General features: G+C 38.5%; 1 protein-coding gene across 6 annotated transcripts in view; it reads right to left on the bottom strand.

Moving 5' to 3' along the window:
• Positions 1 to 17,174, bottom strand: part of ECHDC1 (ethylmalonyl-CoA decarboxylase 1) — a 66,654-nt gene that overhangs the window by 33,585 nt on the left and 15,895 nt on the right. Inside the window, exons 1-4 of one of the 6 annotated variants that reach the window (XM_046677591.1) lie at positions 16,760 to 17,149; positions 16,078 to 16,208; positions 2,425 to 2,646; positions 1,320 to 1,462 (exon numbers count right to left, since the gene is read on the bottom strand). In XM_046677591.1, coding sequence (XP_046533547.1) covers positions 1,320 to 1,462; positions 2,425 to 2,646; positions 16,078 to 16,132 — 420 coding nt within the window. In that variant the 5' untranslated portion in view covers positions 16,133 to 16,208; positions 16,760 to 17,149. The other 5 variants (XM_046677593.1, XM_046677594.1, XM_046677590.1 and 2 more) reach the window with 5 other exon arrangements.

Below are 17,174 nucleotides of genomic sequence, written 5' to 3'. Positions count from 1 at the left end.
ACTTATATGTGGAATATAAACAAGCACATGGACAAAGAAAACAGTTCAGTGGTTACCAGGGGAAGGGGGGTGGGGGTGGATACCACAGGTGAAGCGGACCACTTATGTGGTGTCAGACAAGCAATAATGTACAACTGAAATTTCACAATGATGTAAACTATTTTGAACTCAAATAAACAAAAGAGAGAGAGAGCTCTTTCCTCACATATTTATGCAAATAGAGATCATATACTACATAGAGTGGTATGAGAGTTGTGGAAACCTTTAAAACATTACCTACATACAGCCCACATCCATAATTAAATGGCAACAAATACTTACATTTTTTCCTTTTTCTTTTCATTTCTCTTGCTTTTTTTTTTTTTTTATCTAGGGGATGTGGGTGGAGGGCTGAATTCAAGAATGAACAGGCTTCTTGGAGGACTGATAAGGGAAGATGGTTAGGATTCTTTTTCTATCAGGGTATTCCAAAGGCAAATTTTTAAACTGTTACCATTTGTTGAGTCTACTATGTGCCAAAGCTATGCTAGGTAATTAATATATATACCTGAAGAAGTTCAGAGTGAGCCTTCCCAAAATGTACCACTTTGGCATGTGGACTATTTTGAGCTGAAGGCAATCAAGACCCAGCAGACTCAAGAAAAACTTTTACCTCTCCCCTAAACCTAAAAGAATTTAGATGTGGACCTGTTCCAGAAAGCAAGCTACTACCAGAAATGACTTATCTGAATGACCTATCTGTACAGCAGGACAAACATCTAATTACCAAACATCTGCTCTTCTTATTGTCCTGAGAGGCCCCAGGCCCCCATCCCATTCCTTAGCTCAGGATAGCATACAAACCTCAATTGCCTGACTTGTCCTTGGGTCTTATGTTCTTATGGGGCCCCCATACATATGTAATTAAATTTTTTTTTCTTATGTTAATCTGTCTTATGTCAATCTGATTATTAAAACAGCCAAGGAACCTAGAAGGGAAGAGAGGAAAATTTTTCCTCTCCTACATACCTCACGTAAAGTTCCTTATCATGAGATGCTAAGGGGCTTCCACTTAAAAGAATTCAAACTCTTGCTGGTTTTAATAACGGACTTTGGTTACTGCTCATCTTCCTGTCCTTCCTTTTTTTTTTCCCTCCAGTACTTCATACCATTGCAACCTAATCCTTAATTTACGAAGCAAAACAAAAACTCTGATCCTTGAAAAGCTATTAGAGTAGCTGTCATCATAATAACCACATAAGTAAAATATAATAATCTCAGCCATAGATGTCTGATAAACATGCAGAACCTAGTGCCTAATTAATTCATACAATACTTGCCTCTGGAGTTCCTAGTGCTTTCACAGCATTCAGATCAGATCCTGAGGAGAAAGTACTTTTTGCCCCACGGACAATGAGACCTTTCCCCTCTGTCCAACTTTCCAGTTCAATCACTCTTTCCAGAAGTTGTAGCATCATAACACCTGCCAGAGAGGGGAAGGGATTCACAAACACATAAAATATTGGAAAAAAGAGAAATAATTTAGAAACCATCAGGCATCAAACAGAACTCTTAGGTCATGCATTTTACAAATATATACTGAATGTCTATCAAACGCCTGTTGTGTTGGTACCATGGCACATACACAAAAGAAGTATACATGACAGCCCCCGCTTTAAGAGTTTACAATTTGTTAGTGATCTCTCTCTACCTATCCATCTTAATTAAGAAATCACACAAAAATATGGTTCGGCAGAAAAATGAGAATATATCATACATGTCCTAGGGATAGGAAGATTAGAATGAATAATATGGGATATGGTGGTATGAAAAAATTATTCCTTAGGGTAAAAATGAAATACAGACCTGACTTTACAGCAGTACACATTAAGTGTCAAGTTGACAAGCTCAACAAGAGTTATAAAGTAAACAGTTCATAACAAGAGTTATGCCTATGTTCCTAACTCAAATATAGTATTGCCTACCAGAAGACTGATTATTGGAATTACATGTATTAATGACAGTCGTATTTCAATTCACAGAAAAAAAATTTAAGCTAAATAATTTTCATTTATAGGCTTTTCTTCTTCATTTTTAAAAATCTTTGAAATGTCCCCCCACTTGTCTCCCAGTGACATTAGCTGAACGCAAATCAAGTTATTAAGCAGTTAATAAATTTCAATGAAAAATATTATCAAGATTAATTTGACATTTATCTTTTTATCAACACCTGTATTCATGGGTTTTTAAAAAACATTAAACTATCCACAAATAGTAAGAAATGTTCCTGCTTCACGGGATAGTTTTGTTTTCGTGTGTGTATGTGTGTTCTACAAAGAGTACCATGACTTCCACAAATTTTATCACAAGAGTAAAGATAAAAATCATATGATAGCAGGTTAGATTTAGGTTATTCTTTAACTAGCAAAAGAAACATCTCTATACCTGAGAAGGCATTCATTTTACTTGGATTGTTCAGAGTAAGAATGCCAATGCCACTGTCTTCCCTCTGAAGGTCAACAGATCCACCGGGAAACTGCTGAAGCTTTTTTTTAACAACTTCTTCATGGAAGCCATGAGATGTATTATAAAGTGACACTCCGGTTTTATGCAGCAATTTTGTTCTTATAGACATAGACGATGTCTTCAAAAGACTTCTTGCCATTTCTGGAAAAGAGAGATAAGTATGCAGTAGTACAGATGAACAAACATGTTTCTAATATTATATGTTAATGGGCTTTAGTGACAGATGTTTCTGTTTAATTGGGAGTACTTTCCCATTTATGAAAGCACTCTTTGAGGAGAAGATTAGTATGAAATTCCTTCCTCTTTCTGCCCCTCTCAAACCAAATAATTCACAAAGTATACCATTTCAGTATATCATGGAGAGATGATCACATAGGTACAGTGCATTTACTGGGATCCAACACACTAGAAGGTTTAGAAAAATGTCGCTGTTCTGTATTTAGCACCCTCTCCTGCCTCCAGGTAGTCTTTCTCGTGACAGTAGTTCTTCCTCCAACTCTTTTAACTTTTCCAAAACCTAAGAATAAATTCAGTCAAAAAGTCCCCTTGGAAACAGTCTCAATGCAGAAATGCTACAGGAGTAATCCCACACTCTAACAGAAATTTTATTCTTGGTATCCTTACCTCATGCAGTGCTTTTATAGAAAAAGCTAGAAGGGGTCTGGAGGAAAATGGGGAAAGAAACAGGAATGTGTATGTGAGGTTTCTGTGTTCCCTGGGATGTGTCACTCTTCTCTTCTCACTCCTGGGTAATCTCATCTCTGCCCATAGGCTTTTCCGCTCTATGTAAGCATTTTTGTTAATGTAACATAATGTATGTTAAAACATACATTCAGAAAAGTATACAAATCATACATTGCAGCTCAATGAATTTTCACAAAGGGAACACATTCAAGTAAATAGCACCCAGATCAAGAAACAGAACACGAACCTCATAAAGTCCACTGTGTCACCTTTGGTCATGATTCCAAATAAGGAAAGCAACTATTTTGACTTCTGAAACCCAAGATTAGTTTGCTAGCTTTTGAACTTTACATAAATTGAGTCATACAGTATCTTTTCTTCTGTGTCTGGTTTCAACTATGTTTCTGACATCCAATACTGTTATTATGCATAATTCGAGTCTAAATAGTCGATTCTTCCCATTGTTGTATTTTATTATATGAATATACCACAATTTACCTATTCTAATGCAAACGGATATTTGGGTTGTTTCCAGTTTTGGGCATTACAAATAGAGTTGCTGCAAACATTTTAGTATGTGTCTTTTGGCTCAATATCTATGCATTTCTGTTGGCTATATATCTAGAAATCAAATTACTGGGTTGGGCAGCAACCAGCTTATACTGATTGTTACACATTGAAGACTTTTGAAAGTTGGGTTTTTAAACCACTGATAGCTTGAAATTGACCACGGTGGGAGTATCAGCAACTCTACATACCAATCTCTTTCTCTCTCACACACACACACAAACACACACACACCAAGCCAGTTTCCCAGTACACCAATGGTCATAATAATTGCATCTGTTCATTTGTTCAACTTTAAAAGATACCGCCAAAGAGTTTTCCAAAACAGTTGTACAAATATAAATGGGTACTTCCACAGCTAGTGAATGTTCCAGTTCCTCCACAACCTTATTATCACTTGCTAATGTCTTTCCTTTTTCTTTCCATTTTAGGCTTCTAGAGAGTGGTATGTCATTGTGGTTTCACTTTACATTCCTATGATGTCTAATGAAGTCACTCCATTTTCATATACTTATCAGTCATTTGCATTTCATCTTCTGTAAAGTGACTGTTTAAGCTTTATGCCCTTTTTTTTCCTATTCGCCTTTTTATTATTGACTTGTTAGAATTTTTGTTTGCCTACAGCTTTTACTAAAACCCACAAGACACCAAATCCCACATTTCCATCTCCAGTTGAGACCTTATGCTTGTGTACTCCTAACAAACAGATATGTACTGCTGGGAGCTGTGGCTACATCATTTGATTGGCTGTTTGACAGGGTCCAGCCGATTAACGTCGAGGGGTGCAGGGTCGCCCCTTGGTGAAGAATAACTGGCCAGCCCCTCACATAGTTCTGAAACCTGTGCCACTTCTAATTGCCCTTCATTCCTTTTCCTTTCTTAACCTCCAGTTTTCACGCCTTTGGGTGGCTGCTTGGGAGGCACTACCTCCTGGGAAAATTAGATAAAGTAAGAGAATGTGACCACCTGCAGGTAACTTTCAAGACATTTTTCGGTTAATTATTGGAGGAGCACACAGTGCCATTTGAGACAAGCAGAAAGGAATCCTGCCCAGATAAGATGTCGAATTAGGTTTATGGCCTCCATCTGGTTAATGTTTCCTTCTCCCTCCAGTTCTTTGTCTAAATATATATGCATCGTCCTTCTAAGTTTGCTGGTTAATTGGATGATCAAGAAGTATCTATATATTATTCTTGACCTTCTGCTTTCTGTTAAAATGTTATAGAGGTTTTCTCCTAAAAGCAATAAATAATAAATAATTGATGAGTAGAAGGGCCGAGGGGTGCAGGGATGCCCCTCGGTGAAGAATGGCCGGCCGACACCCCTGATATTTTCTGAATTATATGTATGCTTTCTAGCAAGGTTATGTCTATACTTATTTCTGTTTTTTATTCTTGAAGATATATAGTTTAGCTTAGCTTTTCATCCCTTTACTTTACTAACAAAATGATACTTTCTCCGGCAGTGTGCTTAAGGGACTGTTAGCTCCACAATCTAAAAGACAAAGGCATGCTTTCACCCCCTAAAGGGCGCGAAAATGTAAAGATGTTTAACTGCCCGCTGAGAATGCAGATAGCCCTGGGGATAAGACACCCTGGAGTCGCCTTTTGTTCCCATTAACCACCTACACTAATGGCGTAAATGATTGAGGGAGGCAGGGATGGCTCCACCAGGATGTAACCAGAGGGACTGCTGTCCTGTCCGGAGGCCTGGACCTTCTCTCTTTGATTTAACTTTACCATGAATTACAACAGATGCCTAGGTACCTATCTCCTTTAGCTTAGAGACAACAAACACTAGTTAACTGTGGAGAAGACTACCATTAACCTTATGCTCTATAAAATAGAATGCTAATAAATATTCTTGTGCTCGTTTTTTACTTTCTTATCTCTCTGAGAATATTTGTAGAACTATTTCTGTACTAATCCTGAAAAATATATAAACGACACTTGTGCACAGTAAAGTCGGACTTGCTAACACCAACCCAAGTCTCACGTCCTATTTATTTCCCCCTCCCCAGTTTTTCGCTGACGCCGTCTCTTCCGCGGGAACCTGGACTCTGCCGAGGCTGGACCCCAGCAATGTACTTCCTTACTCCTCACCTCTAGAGGTACCTACCACAGGCTGCTCAAAATCATTGTCTAAAGCTGAACTCATACTTTCCTAAAACCTGTTGCTCCTTCTTTATTCCTTCTGTTAACTAATTTATGGTATCACCAACCCCATAAGCCACAGCAGAAAACCTCCAGGCCAACCCAATCTCCCTTCCCTCCCATACCTTCCATATGCAACCTCCCTCTAAAACAGTCTCTTATCTTTCCCATCCTCTATTCTTTCTACTCTAATACAGGTCAAACCTCATTACATAACATCTAGACTAACACAATGGTCACCAATTAGTTTCACATTACTCCTTAAAATCAGAGCTATTTTGGTAATCCTAACAGTTCATTCCAAATTCAAGGTTTTTCAATAGCTTTCTACTGACAAAAGGATCACATCTAATGCCCACTTTGATTTGGCCCTTACCTGTATCTCGAATCTCCTCTCTCGTGACGTCTCCACACACAATCTACAAAGGACACCAAACAAGCAGAGTCCCACAAATTTACTTTGCTATTTTATATTATTACCTTGCCCGATAATGTCTTTCCTTCCGTGTTGTCCTGGTAAATACTCAATCATCTTTAAAAATGAATTCCTAAGCTTCCTCTAAAAAGTGATTTCCTAAGCAGAGATGCTCACTCCCTTTACTTATCCCAACCCAGTATATTATTTATTGCATTTTAACACATTTCACACATCATTTTAATTTTATTTTTCATTTGTCTTTCTTATAGACAGGAAGCTTCCTGAGAGCAGTTCTTTGAGGTAGATACCCTCTGTCACTAAAGCCTAGCACAGTGCTCAACACACAAAAGGTACTTAATAAATGCTTAATGAAGAAAACGTAGGAAAGTAAAAATATAAAACATCAGTTAGCCAAATGGAATGCCACAATCTTGTTTCCTAGCTTTAGAAATCTCTCTAATATGTGAGTTATAAAATGGTATTAGAAAGAAATGGGGGACAGGGCATCACAAAGAAGGTTACAATATAATATCCCTCCCTTCCACTTTAAATTTAATTTAAATTGCTTCACCTTCAAGTGGCATTTTTGTTAAAATGTCTCAGCAGAGCCCTTGAAACTAAGTATCTGAAAATATTACACAGTTGAATGCAATTTCCTAAACAGATATACTTTAGGAACTAGGAAACAATATTTCAAAATTTCACCACTAAGGTGACTTACAAATACAATATTGAGGAGACAAAAAGGTTTCTTAAATCTCATCAAGGAGACTAAATAAAATGTAATTCATATTAGATAAACTGTAACCTAATATTCTGTAATATATGGTAGAGGATTTCACAACAAAGAAAGGCAGTAAGTGAGGTGTTTATTGTCTTAGAGAACCATATCCAAGAATAAGACCTTGATGCTATTTTTCCAAGAAAAAAGGTGTCCTAACTTGCTATCATAAGTGCTGCGATGGGGTCTGCTTTCAACTTCCATAACTTTATTCTGTCCTTACTATCAAACTCCTTATGGTCTTACTCTGTACTCCATAATTAACCTTCCTTCTTTCCTACTGGAAAAGACACTAATTAGTGAATATCAAGGCTGACAAACTGACATTTCTTCCACATTTTATGAGCTTAGTTTGGTTACCAGAAAATAATCCCTAGTATTTAGTCATTCATGGATGAAGGGATAACTTTTTTGAAGTTTTAATTCTGAAATGTCCTAAAATTATAAAACAAAAATAGAGAAAATAAAACAGATACCTGTCCCTCATTTATAACGGATGTTAACATTTTTCTAATATTCTCTTCAGCTCATTCTTTTTTTAAAAACTTCTCATTTCTGAAACTTTCCAACATTCACAAAAGTAGAGAGAATAGCACAGAGAATTTTCATTACCTAGCTGCAACAATAATCAACACTTTTGCAATCTCGTTTCATCTAATGACCATCTCACTTACAACATGTACAACCCACTTCTGCTTCCCCTGCGTATTTCAAAGAAAATTCACAGGACACCTTTTAAGTGTCTGAACAGACAAAGCTGAGATCCTAGACCAGTGGCCACCTAAGTAAGAAGCCCTCTGCAGCACTGCCTAAAAGACATTGAGAGCATCTTAACATAATAATTTCTTTGAACCCAGATGTTACTTATCCCATGAGTGGAGCTTAGCACTCTGGAACTTGGCCTGTAAGATCTGTTCTTAGAATCTCTCATCAATATTCAACTTGGACATACATCAGTCTGTATAACAGTTTTATTTCTAACAACTACTGGGGTTATTCCTAATGGGGTTAGGATTTCAAGAATCCTATTCAGAAACAAATTCTTTTAGGTGCTTATCAATTCATTCCTAAAACTGATGGGAAAAGAGGACTAAGAAAGAGGCTCTCTTTACTGTAGCTTAAGTTGAAGAAGATCCAGGCAATGTCTCCCCATTCTGGAATAAAAATGACTAGAAATTAAGAAGAAAATATACAGGCAAACGGAAAGGATGCCAAGTGCTCACATAGATGAGGAAAAGCAGACAAGTGTTTATTTATAACAGAACATGTTCACCCTTCTCTCTCTTTTCCTCCCCCACAAAAAGTCACCAGTTGCCTTATTGAGATTACCCATCAGTAAGGAATAGTAACAGCACTGGGGAACCACAGATGGATTGTGATTAATACTGGTCTGGGTCAAGGTGATAAACAGAGCTAAGCAACCAAGCAAGTAGTCAAATGTAATACAAGTTGCAAAATAAAATATCTAAGTAGTTAAAGTTACCTTTAATCTCTTTGTGTGGTGCCAATTCCATACTCCTTTTCCAAAACTCATGGAGTATCCTTACTTGTACACCACTCTCTCATCGCCCATCCCCCATCAGTGCTAGCTATCAGATTAGAAAATGACAAATCAAGCTGATGGATTCTACGGTTTTAACTGGTTTTAAGGTATCTAAAGCCTCTTGAAGACCTAGAGTGCTAGAAGGAATGATTATCAAACATAATTATGCAACATGCCAGGACATCTCCAGTTAATTCAAGGGGCATTGCAAGATTTTTAACGTAAATTTCAAAATGAACAAAAGAATCCAATTAGAACATAGAAATGTATAATGACACAGTAAAGGCAGGATAAATTTAAATTATAGATGTTCCCACCCCCTAAATTAGTGCAATACAAGGTACTTTCTTGATACCACATAAAATTACTGGACAGATGGGAGAAGTACAGGATACTGTGAAATTAAAGAACAAGAGGCAATCTCTAAATATCAATAATTATTACCGTACACTAAATAATAAACTATTTTTTAAACAATTTAAACGAACGATTCATTTGAAGTAAATAATTTTCCTACAAACATTATTGCATATTATTCCCCATGTTTAACTTATTCCTTTCCCTTGCATAGCCCCAGTTCTCAAAACTTAAGCATGGCTCAAAGACATAGGTCCTTGCTTTCCCAGGGGAGAGTAAAATTCTGTCGATGGAAAGGAAGCACTTCTGAAATTACGGTCTTTAGTCATCTAGCATCACTAGAAAATGAGCTATTCTGGTCAAATAAACTCTCTCTTTAACTGAAAGCATAACTGTCCTGGGCAAGGACAAATCCTTTTGTTGAAGCCTTTCTTTCTGTCAAGTACATAAAACTGTAATGTTAAATATTTCAATTAATTTTAAGATGCTTCCATTTGTCTTTAGATATTGTACATTCCTAACCATACATCTCAAGTGTACACCCTAGAAGTACAAATCTATCTATACATTTTCAAAAAAATTGAAAAGATTTAAAATAACATGGCCTCTCAGGACTGGAGCATGAATCTATGAATGAACCTGAAGGGGAAATAAAGTGAGAAAGGTAGAAAATTTAAGTCTATGGGAAGTGGAAGGAGGGGACAAAAACTTCAAAAGTAAAATGTTATCACTTATTAAGAAGTAAGAAGTGGTTATGAAAAAAAACACAAAGATTTTGGAGGCTTCCTAAGTTATCACCCAAATGTAAATATCAAGTTGCCTCAAAATATCTCAGCTGGGAAAGAAACCTATACTAAAAATTGCAGGAGGTATTGAGAAATGACAAGCAATGGGGCTTGAAACAAATTAAATGAGCTAACAAAACCTGTATTCTCATAAGATGTATCTATGTTCCTAAGCTCCAGCCATGTGCATAACCCTCTCCTCCCTGACCAGTGTTGTTTCTTTCCACATCCTCTTTCACCATCCCTGGACCCAAGTTCAGTGGTCAAAGTCTGCGGGGAAAATAGGGAAATATAACAAAATATATCATTCAAAATGAGTTCTGAAGCCTTTGCTTTTTTAAAGACAAATTTTGAGAAACATACATAATGATTAAATTAGCACTTCAGATAAATATTTTAAGATAGGACAGTATTCTTTATTAGATTATTTAAAGTAGATAATAGCCACATTCCAATAAATAAAAAAGGGTTGAATAGTTTCTTTGCATATGGGCCATTAAGGAAACTACATTTATGTGTAGGTTTTTATGGCCAAGAAATTCACAGACTGGGATCCTCGTGTATAAACACACGTGCGTATGATAAGAGCATTTGGTAAGATGTAGTTGGTAACAATTCAATGGGTATTTATTGAGTTCTTATGAGTAATCTCCCCTTTGCTCACTAGCTATTTCACAGAGAAAAAAAAGCATCTTTACCCTTGAAAAATCTTCAGTTTTACCAGGGAAACAAAATATGCACACATAAGGCAAAAATAATTCAACTACCTTATTGAAAACAGAACAAAGTCCCTCCTTTTATTAGGCTCTACTAGCTATTTGCATCAGATTTAAAATATAGTCTTAACTTCATAAAAGGATATTTTTTTCCCTTCACCAGTAAACTTTTATCATGATGTCTAAGAATATTCTACAGGCAGAAATGGATCCAAAAACATTAAATCAGTGCATAGGATTATGATATTTTATTTCCCTTCATTCCCAAGTTTTAAAATTCTAAGCGGAAATACAACAAAAATCAGGCAACAACCCAGTTCTGCTGAAAAGTAACCAAAGGAAAACAAACTCAGACGAGCTTTTCTTTCTAGTGTCTTGAATTGTAGCCAAAATATTGGCAGAGGAAGCTATCCTTAAAATACTCTCATCTTACATATTTTCAGAGTATTATTTCTTCAAAAGATTATGTTAGTGCTAATCTATTAACATGAAAATCATACAGTCCCCCTCCCCTCCTCAAAACAAATCTAAAAAAACAGAAAATAGGACCCACATTTCCATTTTACAATTCATTAAAGCTTACCTTTGTGTGCACCTTTCCCTTGGAGAGTGATCTACTCACTGTTAAATTTTGAAACAACAGAAAAGCTCTCAACCAACGTTTTCTCTCTCTGCTTTTTTTCTAAATAATTTAAAAAAACAAACTATCAATTTATAAAAACCTTTAAAACTTGAAGCACTGTTTCAGGTAGCTCCATAGGTGTCTAGAATCACAAGCCTTTTGAATGGACAAGAACATACTTTATAGACAGGCTAGCTGATTGAATCAAAATATTTATCAGCTAGTTAGGAAACTGTGCAACACTACTGTTCATTTATTAATTCTATAAAAGATTATTTTTGTCTACTGATTTGAAATTACAGTTGGCCAAAATGAAAATAAAACACAGACGTGAAGAATGAAGAAAGCTATTAGCTGAGTCACCTAATAGTTGCTCAAAAAGTCAGGTGTCAGAATATGGGCATGTTCTATTTCTTAATCTAGGTGATGGATACGCAGGTATTTATTTTTGTTATTGCTCTTTAAACTCTTCTTATGTATTTTTCACTATATGTACGTACTTCTCAATAAACTTTTTTTTAACTAATGGCTATCAATCCAAATTTGGGGGGATGTCTCTGCTTTACCAGTAATCTCTCCTAATCTTCTAAATTGCCAATTTCAAAACTAGTTTCTTAAGTAGTCTATCTCCTCACATAGAAGACACTGAGTCAGGAACACAAATACTGCCTCAGTGGCCACATAGGTGTCTCAAGTCTCTGGTAGTTCTGGCAACTAAGCAAGAGTCCTTATTAATGATAGTTCTTAAAAATTGAGGTACAACCAGAAACCAGATAACAGAGAACTAGAGATGATGTTCCTGCCTCCAGTAAATTAAAAAATTCTTATGGGCAGGGATTGCATCTTATTCACAGCCTTTAGCATACAGAGTTTAACATTTAATATTTGTAGAACTAAAGGACACATTGTGGTTATTACTATATAGAGACTACCGTACCTAACCATCATTTCCTAAACTAAATATAAGATCTTTATCTGCAAAATAGAAAAAACTTATTTCATTGTTGGGTTTCTAGAAAACCCAAGTCCAGCATGAAGAGCTACAAGTGTCAAGGGTATCACAGTCAGCCAGAGAAGCAGGTTCTCCTTGTCACTGGTCTCTGGTCACTTTGTTTACAGGACCGCCACTCCTCCATCAGTCCCAGCTGAGGAATCTCTGCTTCTCTTCAGAAAGAGAGGGCAAGAGTTCCAATTTTTCTTTCATGTTTACAAAACAGGTTTGCATATGACACAATCTCTAGTGGATCATTAATAAAAATATTAACATTTTAAGAAATGAGGTTAAGTGATAGATAAGACATCAATCTAACTGTCTATAATCTCTGTAGTTGGTAAAACATATTTTACAAGGGCTTGGTTAGGAGTACTCTTCAAACTTTATATGACCAGATTTCCCTCACAAGGCTGTTGGGTTAGGGCTAGCCTGTTACATTCTCTAACCTTCTCAGAATGAGAGGCAACTTACCCACTGGGTACTGAGGATAATACTTAAGAAGTGTTAGTGGCAAACTTCAACAGGGAACCCAAGACTTGACTTATTTTGCCCTACATTCCCCACTCCCCTTTTCCACAGAAAGATATTGGTTCTGAGCCAAAGACAAGTATAGGGCCTGGGCCTTGCTTGCTCAGCAAAAGCCCACAAGCCAACTACAACCATGTGTCCTTCTGTTTCCCTTCTGGGCAGGATGCCCAGCTGCTGGGATTTCTAACAACCCAGGGCCTGGCCAGGCCAGATCCTACCTTATCTCACTTCAAGAACATCACATCTTGAAGGGACACAGCCCTTCCACGTGAGCTAACGTTCCTGGGAACGCTGGTCATACCAAGGACAGCCTCTTGGCAAGCATATAGCCTTCGTGTCCCCTGCCTCTATAAGAAACCCCCTTCCAGCCCACGGTAGCGGGTGCACACTGCTGTCCAGCCAGCCGCTACTGGATCTCCCTATAAGTAACTCCTAATCAACCTATATGCCTCGTTCACCATCTCCAGATCTTTTCTTTGATCTCTCCACACCCTATCTGGCACTGCTCACCCACCTGGGTGTGCGGCCAGACAACAAGCAATCCAGTCAAAGTACTATGGCTTTCTGTAGGAGGCAACAAAGTGAAACTCTTTCTGCCATTTTGGATTTTCTTAATTCTTTTTAAGAATTTTTTTCTTTTTCTTAAATCTTTTTCTTAATTCTTAGTTCTTTTTTCTCTCTCCTGGATTCTCCTTCTCTCTCATGGGGCTTGTGTGGTAAAAGGAACCTAAGGCTGCCTTCATCTCAGGAAGCGTCCCATTTGAAGAAGGTCAAATAGAGTCGGGCTCAGGGTTCCTTAGGCCTGCTTCTAATCTTGGGAAAATATGCTGTCAAGGTCAGTTCACAAAGCTGGAAGGCCCACCTAGAGTCAGAGCCAAACACAGTTAGGTCCAGGCTTGCTTTTGCCTGGGGTATGCTCTATGCATGTTTTGCCCCTGAGGATTAAGTCACATATAGAAGAGACAACTCAAAGGAAAATTCAAATGGGGCAGAGGTCCTGATCTTCTCCACACTGGCCATGACTTTGGTATAAAAGGAATGTGCCAAAGAAACTTGATAAGGACTTAGATGCCTTTTTTTTTTTTTGAGGAAGATTAGCCCTGAGTTAATATCCGCCACCAATCCTCCTCCTTTTACTGAGAAAGATTGATCCGAACCGGCGAACCCTGGGTCACCAAGGAGGAACGTGCAAACTTAACTGCTGCCACTGGGCCAGCCCCTTAGATGTCTATTTTTAAAATCTAAATTTGTCTATGTTTTCAACAATACTCGTTTACGAAAAAGAAGAAAGAGTTAAACTAGAAAATAAGGAGTAAGGCTTATAACATTATTAGCATTTTTAATTATTATTGTGGGATAAGAGAATCAATAAACAACATATCTTCTGGTCACTGTAAGGAGTCGTATGCTCTGTTTATATATTAGCCTTCCCTCAAATATCCAACAACTCAAGGGCAGTTAGTATGGATGCCATCAAATGTACATCTCCTTATCCTTAAATCATTACAAATTTAAATACTTATTTAACAGAGATATTTTGACCCCATTAGACATCTTTGATATGCTGATTTCTTCCAAGGAAACTGTTAACCTAAAAATAAAGAGCTGAATAGAAAGGCACTAAGTGTTTATTTGGGATCAAAGAATTGCAATTCAGGGTACACAGATTTAGGTAGAAACCCAAAGTGTCCCCCAACAGGAGACAGACTCACAATTTTTATGGCAAAAAGGGAGGAAGAGGAGGTGAGTTGTATTAAAGAAGAGTTCATTGGTGCTAGATGAGGTAAGGCTAGGTTTGTACTTCATTGATTGGTTAGCAATTTCGTCACCATCAAAGTCCAATTTCATCAGTCCTTACAAACAGTATATTCTCATTCTTACTGACTTCTTGGAACACTGGCAGTTTGGTCCAGTTTGGAAGATAAAGAAAACAAGACATGCATGGCAATTCCTCTGAAATGGCTGTTCCACCTCTATTTTAATATGGCTCCACTCATGTCAGCTTTCACAAAACCTTACAATTAATACTTCATGTATCCTTTTCTCTATTAATTCCATTTTTTCTCTTTGCCCCCACTCCTGTCCCCCTTCCACTACTAACTCTCCCTTCTTTCCTCTCCTCTCCTCTCCTCATATTCCTTTGTTTTGCTACAGAATAGTACGAGAAAAACTCAAAGGCACTTCTTAAGTCTGCTAGCTTTACTAACCCCAAGTTTAGGAATCTAATTCTAGAAATTTGATATTAGCCTATTATGTATACTTTCATCCCAATTCTAAATTCAGAGGCTAACTTAGACAAGAGTTCAGCGCTGAGGAGATGACGATGTGTTAGCCACCACTTAACTACTCTAGTATCTACAAATACAAGCAAAGAAAGCAAGCTTGAAATTCACGTTCCATATAAGTACATAGATAAGCAACCAGCATTTTTAATTTGTTCCAGAACCATAAGGCAATGAAAAAGTTCTAACGCATTTACACTTTTATAAACTTTCATTCAGGACAAAACGTATGTTTAAAACTTGTTATGCAGGATACTTTGCTGTCCTGCCACAAGCAGATTCAATGGAGCTGAAGGAGCTCACAACCAAGCCACTGGAAACAGGAAAGAGAGCAGAGCCCCTGGGACATCTGAGGTCAAAGGTGTCACTCTCTCCATTTTCCTTAAAGTCCTGCAAAGCTGATCAAATAGTTCCCCTCCCTGCACAGGAAATAAGCTAGCTGTTCTCTTAAAGGCTGTAACCCATTTACCATACCCTGGAATTCCTAAATTCATAAAACAACACAAATGCATACTTAATAAGAAAACAATTAGCCTAAGGCAGGTAGTAAACAATGAGAAATCAGAAATATTCCATTTTAGACGGTCAATGCATGACCTGTGTCTCAAGTTTTGATTTGGTTTTAGGCTGTCACTACATAACCTACCTTCCAAGTTTCATTGCACACAACGCACACCCCTCTCCCTCACACAGCCAAAAATGAACCTCTTTCAGCTCCTCAAATCCTTAAGGTTTTCTTTTCATTCCAAGCCTCTGTAGATATGAACCCTCTACTTGTTAGGCTCTTCTCTTCCTCAGAGTAACTCCCCGTCATCTCCTCTAATACTCTAGACTACATCACTCTTACTGTCTGCTCTCACATTTACATCCTTTATTACCCCTCACTCACCCTTTCTCTAATTCTTTAACCAAATCTTCCCACTGGATTTAGCAGCAAGAGGGTACCTGCAGTGCCTAGAACGTGCTTGACAAACAGTATTTGCCAATAACAATTTGCTCTATCCTAGCTGTACAGAAAAGTTTAAAACACCTGAAGGGAATGTTCCCTAACAGCAACTGGCAAGCTGTGCTATATAAGGCTTAAGAATCTCCCCACAAACCACAATTCTCCAGCTACCTTGTTTATCAATCCTACCACTCACCCTGTTTCGACTCCATTCCGTTGTTCGAGCTGGTTTCTCTTACCGGAACGCTCATCACTGCTTTTGCGTCAGCCCAAAGTAATCCACTCAGTTTTCAGGCAAGAACCAGACAAACGTCGAGAAAAGATTGGCTGTTTCAGTAATATGCAAGTCCCTCCCAGAGTAATTTCACAATTATATCTTTCCTTCCCCGCTTATTTCTTCCAAGAGGGCGCTAGGCCTTCACAGAAGGGGTCCTCTGTTACTCCTGCCCGTGCCCCGTGCATCTCTATACCTCCAGCCCCTAGCAATAGCTGCTAACAGCAGGCGCTGAAGCGTGGAAGCGAGGGGAAGGGGGCGGGGGAGGTGCGGTTGATGTAGATTCTCTCAAAGTTCTCGCCAGTCTTTTGGATATGTAACTGAATCTGTGGTTTTAATCCCCTACATTTGTGATCCTTGTATGTGTGTGAAGCATTAAAAGGATTATGGAGGCTCAAAAGTATTCTAGAAGAACCCGCAACAAAAATGACTGGGTCATTTTTTTATTGAAAAGTTGGCTGCATGAAACAAACGACGTACGTTTCAGTTTCAAGCAGAATCATTTAACACAAGGGTACCGAGAAGGACAATTACAGAGGCCCCACGGAACACTACCTACTTAGCACAGGCCCTGGGAAGGATTCGGCAGTTAAATTGCGCCTACCAACTCTTTCGAAAACGTTCCAGGCGGAAACTCCTCCGGCGAAATTCCAAGAACGCCCGGCTCGCCCCGCCCCTCATCTTCGCCCCCGCCCGCCTTCACCTCGCCAGGTCCGCGCCCCACTGCGTCCCCCACCCAGCAGAGGGTAGTGCGCCTGCGCGGCGGCTGTAAGGAGATCGCGGCACTGCGCCCCGGCGGCTTCCCGGCGGGATGGAATTTGTGTGGAGACACGCTAATGTCCACTACATAACGACATGCTCGAGTTCTCTCCTAGATGACACTTAGAATGTAGCCCCTACGGCCACACAGTGCTGGAGGCCGCAGCGGTGGCGACTTCCCCTGCCCCTCCGCCCTTTTTCTGCTTCCGTACGCCCCGCCGCTCCCGCCCTCCGCTGCCCTGTGCCCTCCTTCCGCTCCT

The sequence above is a fragment of the Equus quagga genome, chromosome 11 (genome assembly GCF_021613505.1).
Source record: "Equus quagga isolate Etosha38 chromosome 11, UCLA_HA_Equagga_1.0, whole genome shotgun sequence".
NCBI lineage: Eukaryota > Metazoa > Chordata > Mammalia > Perissodactyla > Equidae > Equus > Equus quagga.
This window is presented reverse-complemented; position numbering and strand designations above follow the sequence as displayed.